The following is a 7,009-nucleotide window of genomic DNA, read 5'->3' as shown; positions in this document are numbered from 1 at the left end:
ACTACCTCAATTGGCCCGACCAACCAGTGCTCCCGCACATTGGCTAACCGGACTATCTGCATTGTGTCCCACCCACCACCCCCTCTTTTACGCTACTGCTACTCTCTGTTCATCATATATGCCTAGTTACTTTAACCATATCTACATGTACATACTACCTCAATCAGCCTGACTAACCGGTGCCTGTATGTAGCCTCGCTACTGTTTTTCACTGTCTTTTTACTGTTGTTTTTATTTCTTTACTTACCTATTGTTCACCTAATACCTTTTTTGCACTATTGGTTAGAGCCTGTAAGTAAGCATTTCACTGTAGGGTCTAAACCTGTTGTATTTGGCGCACGTGACAAATAAACTTTGATTTGATGTATTTAATACATATGGACTATTGCAAATAAACTTCAGTAACTTACTGCTAAACAAAGCAGGTTCGTTTTCTAACGTATTTCAGCATCACTAGTAAACATCCTAGTTGCCATAACTCTTATGTTACAAAAAGTGAGTCAAATCGAAAAACTGATCTCAGTTCAGTGTCTGGGGGCAACTTCACTTTATGCATTTGGCGTGACGTCACACAACATCATGGCGGCGTACATGCTGAACACAAACACAGCACACATTTACCCACGAAGATAATGACAAACGATTCAATTTGCGTTTAAATGGGCAAGTCATCTATGGTAAAGTCCAATGATGAACAAGAAAACTGACGACGAAATATGCCAAATCCAAGAAAGCATGACCCTAACACTGGCTCAAATGACTTAAGTGAAATCTGGAGTCATGTTTCCACATGTTCTCAAAAAAGGTTGAGAACAAACAAATCGGGTAAAAGCCCGAAACTGACACCCCAATCTTCACCTTCTGTCAGGAAGTCACCACATACTCGTTCTAAAGGTAAGATGGTTGCCAAAAGTGAACGGGAACGGTATTGCTAACCAGCTAGTTGGGTAGCCAACAACATCTAGACTCAATAGCTAACGTTGTCAAACTTTCGTGTAGGTTGCAGTATAAACAGCTCTAACGTTAATTAGCTGGGCAGAGACGTCGCTAGCCAGGGACACCTTCAGTTGCCAAACGTTCTTCAACGTTGCAGATAGAAATGCAATGTATAGAGCTGATGTGATTCCTCGTTCTATTTCTATCTGAACGTTCCAAGACGTTGGTTTTGTTTATTAGGATCCCCATTAGCTTTTTAATTTTAATTGTAACCTTTAATTAACTACAGCACATGCAACAGCTACTCTTCCTGGGGTCGACATAAAACGTACAAATAAATGACAAAGTACAAAACAGTTATAGACAAGGACATTATATACAAATATAAAAAATAATAAGTTATATATTAGAAAGACACCAAGAGACAACAAAAATACTATTTACACACTATTAACATATTCATATTCTTATATATAGTTAAATGAGATTTTGGGCCTCCCGAGTGGTGCAGCGGTCTAAGGCACTGCATCTTCAGTGCTAGAGGCGTCGCTACAGACCCTGGTTCGATTCTAGGCTGTATCACAACCGGCCGTGATTGGGAGTTCCATAAGGCGGCGCACAATTGGCCCAGCGTCATTAGGGTTTGGCCTGGGTAGGCTGTCATTGTAAATAATAATTTGTTCTTAAACTGACTTGCCTTGTTAAATAAAGGTTAAATTATAATAAAAATATATATATAATCTTTAGAAAGAGCAGAGGTGATGTAAAAGGTTATTTTTAAATATTTTTTTAAAGCTAAACAGACTTTTTCCCTGAGTAACGTCTGGTGGCAGAGCATTCCACGATGACATGGCTCCATACATAACTGAACAGTGCATTAGCCTCTAGTCACATGTGCTGATGCTCTCCCTATTGTACTCATGCGTGACCAGGTAGACCCCATTTGTTGTTCACCTATTTAGTATGTCTAGTGACCTCCTTACAGTTGGTCTCGTTCCCTCCAGATTTGCAGACCCCCAAACGACGAGCGAGGGGCAGATACACGGGCTTAAACAACCCTGCTGATTCCCCCGGGGATGGAGATGTTTTACAGGACATCATATGGGACCCGGCATCACCTACTCCTGCTGGAAGTGGTATGATGATGCTGTTGTTAAGTCACTTGATGAGCAAAAGCTTTAACATTAGCATAACTTTATCCTTCATTCCTCCTCTTCCTCATTCTCCTCACACCTCATTCTCCTCACACCTCCTCACACCTGGATTGAGATCCTCAATCCACTCCTCTTTTTGTTGTTCTTCTCAAAGCCAGTACATGATGGTGTCTCAGTGGATACGAGGTCATGTGTTTCATTCCTCCACAGATCACAGAGGCGACACAGAGGCTGCTTCCAGTTTCCGCTAGTGGCCTTTATGCCCAAAGTCATTGGGATTACTATGTATATGTGCCAACAGAAGGCTAACTGTTGCTGTCCTTATTCTCCAGGGGAAGGGCCCAGCAACACCAGAGTTGTTGAGATATCAGACATTGTCAATCGGATCGCTCCTAAGGTCAGTATATAAAACATGTTTACCGTGTCACTGAGGTCCATTGATAGATGGAGTAGCAGGCCGTCATTGTAAATACGAATTTGTTCTTAACTGACTTCCTGGTTAAATAAAATAAATGAATAGATGCTGGTGCCCTGCAGCACCGACATGTTTTTGAATCATGTGTTACTGTGGATATAAAGGCCTCGTTATATTAAAATGTAAAAGACTGCATTCTACTGTGTTGATTTGTTTCAGTGGATGGAAAGAGATTCTTTGAATGAAGACATTCTAAATCTGGTACTTCTTGAAGCACTGGAGGTTAAAGCCTGGGCCCTGGCTTGAAAGTAGTCCCAAAGCTTTAGGTTGGTCACAGCACACAAACCAGCTGTTGTAAACCATGTCTTCATTTTCCAGGATGCCCAGCATGTCTCTGTGGATAGTCCTCTGCTCCAGTGGATTGGGGACAGTGCTGTCCCCTGTACCCCAGAGGTACGCCCGCCCAAAGCAAGGAAGAAATCCACCCGGTGAGTGAACTTGTACAAATCCCTTGTGTAATCAGGTTGACAAGTTGAAAACCTTTTATTTAACATGTTAGGTTTATTTCTCGTCCAATAGTTTTGTCTTTTCCAGTAATTCTCTTAATCAGATCATTCTTGCTAGTGCTTATACTAGCTTCTTCAAAGGTTCCTCAATATATTCCTTGTTCGTTCATCCACTCACTTCATCCTCTCCTCTCCTCTCTACAGGAAAAGCTCAGTGGAGGACTTGATGCAGCTGGCCAGGCAGTTTGACATCAACATGCACCAGCAGGACAGAGAGAGGAAGTGTGCTGAACACACAAACAATACCATAATCAACAACCGGTACGGGGAGGAACCCAAGGGCCCGACGACAATGTCGTCATCAGCCCAGCAGGTAGAGGCGGAGCTTAACGCTCTGTTCGACGGGCCGACGCAGCGAGTCACCGGACGGCTCAGCCAAGGGTCGAACGCCTCCACCTGTTCTCAGGAGGTCAAGGTTCAAGTTGGGGTCAGCCATCTCACTGCCGATGACCTCGTCAAAGTGTCGGAAGTCAAGCCTGGCGGAGGAAGCACGTCTGGTTCATCGGCTCGTACTGGTAAAGAGGAAGTAGGACAGTGGAACGCCACGACGACTGTGGCGAACGACGAGGACTTTGACTGGGAGGATGATGACCTTCTCAATGACCCTATCGTGTTGGAGATGACCCAGAATCCTGAGGGGCTGAAAACGCTGTCCCCTAAACCCAGCAGCTCACTGACTCTGAGCACTGACAGAGACAACACACAGCTGCTAACAGATACAGAAAAGACCCTACCCCCCTCCTCTACTACCTCCAATCCTATCAGCCTGCCCTCTCACTCTGTCTGGAAGGGGACAAGCACACACCTTCAACCCTCTAACAGAGGTGCCCTCACTGAGCCATGTCCTAAACCCAAGCCCACCAGCAGAAGCACTTTCCTGCTGGAGCCCAACCTTTGTTTCCAGGTGAATATGGCTCCGACAACCAAAGAAGCACCCAGACCGTCCCTCACTGTTGGAGAGGCCCAGCCTGAGAGACCCAGGCCCGGCTTGTCTGCAGCCGTGGGGACTAGGGGCCCCAGTGGAGACTCTGCTGAGGGGGTGAGCACAGCCACAACCTCACGTGGAACCACAGCCCCAGACTCCGCTTTCAAAGACATCTCAGAGGAGGACCTCCAGTCCCTGTTTGACTCTGAGTCGCTGTGGAACGACGACGAAGGTGACGATGACGAACTGCTGTATCAGGTGTGTGACGACGTGGAGAGGATCTCCAACAGTCAGCCGCTGTCCGAGGACGCCACCGCAACCACGGATGGCACTGAGGTCCGCGTCCAGGAGAGCAAACCGAAAGCCCCTCCAACCGCCCCTCTGGCTACAGCGAGAGAGGGGTCTATGACTATGGATAGGGCTGTAGGTGGTCCTAGCAGGAGACAGTCAATCACCTGCACGTCTGGCCGCTCAAACTCAGCACCAGGAGATAGGAGCTGCACCCATGTGCACTTTCAGGGATGGAACATTCCAGCAAAAGCAGGAAATGTTTGGGTCGGACATCATACAGTCATGTCCCAGAGCCATCCAGGCAGCTCTGAGGGTCTGGGCAAGTTTACCCAGCTGAGGGGTGCTCCAGGCTGGGGAACATTTGGCCTAGGCTCCCTTGGAGTTAGAACCTTCCAAGCGGAGAACTCAAAGTCGGTCATGCCACGGACAGTGTCGGCGAGAACCCTCCCAAACTCAAATTCCCATCATGCATCATCGTTCAAGAGACATCTGTCGGACTCGGCCGCCATCGGCAACAAAGGTGAGCTTTTTACCCCATAAAAAGGCAAAACAATAATCCTCCACTTGTCAGTTTAGCTCTAGTGTTACATTAAATGTTGGCCCCTAACAACACATTAGGCCAATCAGGAAGTTTACTCAAAGCGTTATCCACTTATCCCTGGAAGTCAAGCTAGTCCAGTGTAGTGAAGAGAAGAGCTCTCATAGTCAGCCAGTGTAGGCAGGTTTTAAACTTGTCAAGTACATGACAAAACACATCTAATGGAGGCAGTCAAGTTTACTGAAGAGGTGGCTGTTGGGTCAGGGCTCTGAGAGGTTAGGAGATAAATAGATGGCTGTTGGGTCAGGGCTCAGAGGTTAGGAGGTAAATAGATGGCTGTTGGGTCAGGGCTCAGAGGTTAGGAGGTAAATAGATGGCTGTTGGGTCAGGGCTCTGAGAGGTTTGGAGGTAAATAGATGGCTGTTGGGTCAGGGCTCAGAGGTTAGGAGGTAAATAGATGGCTGTTGGGTCAGGGCTCTGAGAGGTTAGGAGGTAAATAGATGGCTGTTGGGTCAGGGCTCTGAGAGGTTAGGAGGTAAATAGATGGCTGTTGGGTCAGGGCTCTGAGAGGTTAGGAGGTAAATAGATGGCTGTTGGGTCAGGGCTCTGAGAGGTTTGGAGGTAAATAGATGGCTGTTGGGTCAGGGCTCTGAGAGGTTTGGAGGTAAATAGATGGCTGTTGGGTCAGGGCTCTGAGAGGTTAGGAGGTAAATAGATGGCTGTTGGGTCAGGGCTCTTGAGAGGTTAGGAGGTAAATAGATGGCTGTCGGGTCAGGGCTCTGAGAGGTTTGGAGGTAAATAGATGGCTGTTGGGTCAGGGCTCTGAGAGGTTAGGAGATAAATAGATGGCTGTTGGGTCAGGGCTCTGAGAGGTTAGGAGGTAAATAGATGGCTGTTGGGTCAGGGCTCTGAGAGGTTAGGAGGTAAATAGATGGCTGTTGGGTCAGGGCTCTGAGGTTAGGAGGTAAATAGATGGCTGTCGGGTCAGGGCTCTGAGAGGTTAGGAGGTAAATAGATGGCTGTTGGGTCAGGGCTCTGAGAGGTTAGGAGGTAAATAGATGGCACATTCTGTCTTTAAGCTTTTCAATTGCAGTCAAAGTCCTATTTCCATGTAATCTGATTTGTTTCTCAGTGTTTGTCAACAGTCAGATGACAGGGAGATGCACGGAGGAGGAGATTGAGAGGAAGAAGCAGGAGGCCATAGCCAGAAGAAGGACCAGGGAAACCTCCCTAAAAGCAGGGGGACTTCCTCTGTGACTAAGCAATGGGACACTAGATTAATACACAGTTAACCAGAATACCTATAGAGTAGCTATCCTATGTTAGGTTGGTACCATAAACATTTCTCAAGGTTTCTTCACAGAACACTGTCGGTGCTACTAGAACAGTGTTGCGTTACGGAGCTATACTGCTTGACACACACACACACACACACACACACACACACACACACACACACACACACACACAGCGACCTTATCTCTGGTCTCTACTGGAGATGAATTGGTTTCTGTTGTTTGAGAGCTGCTGCACTTTTTTAGTTGCTTATATTCTCACTGTTGTTCTATCTGGAGGTCACTGAAAAGCTGAGTAGAATATACAGCAGAAACACTTTATCTGGAGTCATAGCAAGCAGTTGGCTTGTAATGCCTTTACAGCACCTCAAAGGAGATTGTCACCTTTTTTTTTATTTTTTACACGTTAGTCTGTTGACATTCCAAGTAGATAATGAGTCATCTTGATGAGCAGTGAGGAGATCTGTTCTGTCTTCCAACAGTATCTTTCAGATGAACTGTAGGTCCAGAACCCACCTTGTTGCTGTAACTCAGCAACATTATAGTACATTATCTTTACACTGCATGTGTTGACATGTGCTATATTAGTACCTTGTGTTTTGCACCTTATCCAGAAACGACAATAACACCAACACTAACCAGGTTTCCGTCCAAACTTCTCTATGTGAGTTCGAGAAAGAAAATGTCACCACAGACCTGATGGAAACGGCAAATTTGTCAGTAAACTTGTCCAAAATGTCGACAAAACAATATACGCTAGACAAGATGGGATATTTTTGTTTCTGTAAAATGCACGCGAGACGCCTTTTTATGCTGAAATATTGCTGGAATAGCCATCATGTCGACGTAAACTCTGAGCCACGCGATGAGATGTTGTGTGGCCCTCGCA

At 46.2% G+C, this 7,009-nt stretch overlaps 1 protein-coding gene across 2 annotated transcripts; it reads left to right on the top strand.

Annotated features, from left to right (window-relative positions):
• The first annotated feature begins 700 nt into the window (after positions 1 to 700).
• LOC115193483 (ewing's tumor-associated antigen 1) lies at positions 701 to 6,161 on the top strand. Of its 2 annotated transcripts, none has more exons than XM_029752165.1 (6): positions 701 to 894; positions 1,941 to 2,072; positions 2,423 to 2,487; positions 2,884 to 2,993; positions 3,216 to 4,807; positions 5,958 to 6,161. In XM_029752165.1, the coding sequence occupies exons 1-6, from the start codon at positions 717 to 719 to the stop codon at positions 6,080 to 6,082; spliced, it is 2,202 nt and encodes a 733-aa protein (XP_029608025.1). In that variant the 5' UTR covers positions 701 to 716; the 3' UTR covers positions 6,083 to 6,161. The 2 variants fall into 2 exon arrangements, with proteins under 2 accessions (XP_029608025.1, XP_029608026.1); XM_029752166.1 differs by having other exon boundaries at positions 5,971 to 6,053.
• The last annotated feature ends 848 nt before the right edge of the window (positions 6,162 to 7,009 follow it).

This window comes from Salmo trutta, chromosome 5, assembly GCF_901001165.1.
Source record: "Salmo trutta chromosome 5, fSalTru1.1, whole genome shotgun sequence".
In the NCBI taxonomy this organism is placed as follows: Eukaryota; Metazoa; Chordata; class Actinopteri; order Salmoniformes; family Salmonidae; genus Salmo; species Salmo trutta.
Note: the sequence above shows the minus strand (reverse complement) of the source record. Positions and strands in the feature narration are given on the sequence as shown.

Bases quoted from the DNA above. Each gene is read 5' to 3' on its own strand.
- LOC115193483 (XM_029752165.1), top strand. From the start codon at position 717: ATGCCAAATCCAAGAAAGCATGACCCTAACACTGGCTCAAATGACTTA. The intron at 2,488-2,883 runs GTCAGTATATAA...TTCATTTTCCAG, and splicing joins TCAATCGGATCGCTCCTAAG to GATGCCCAGCATGTCTCTGT. The intron at 2,994-3,215 runs GTGAGTGAACTT...TCCTCTCTACAG, and splicing joins GCAAGGAAGAAATCCACCCG to GAAAAGCTCAGTGGAGGACT.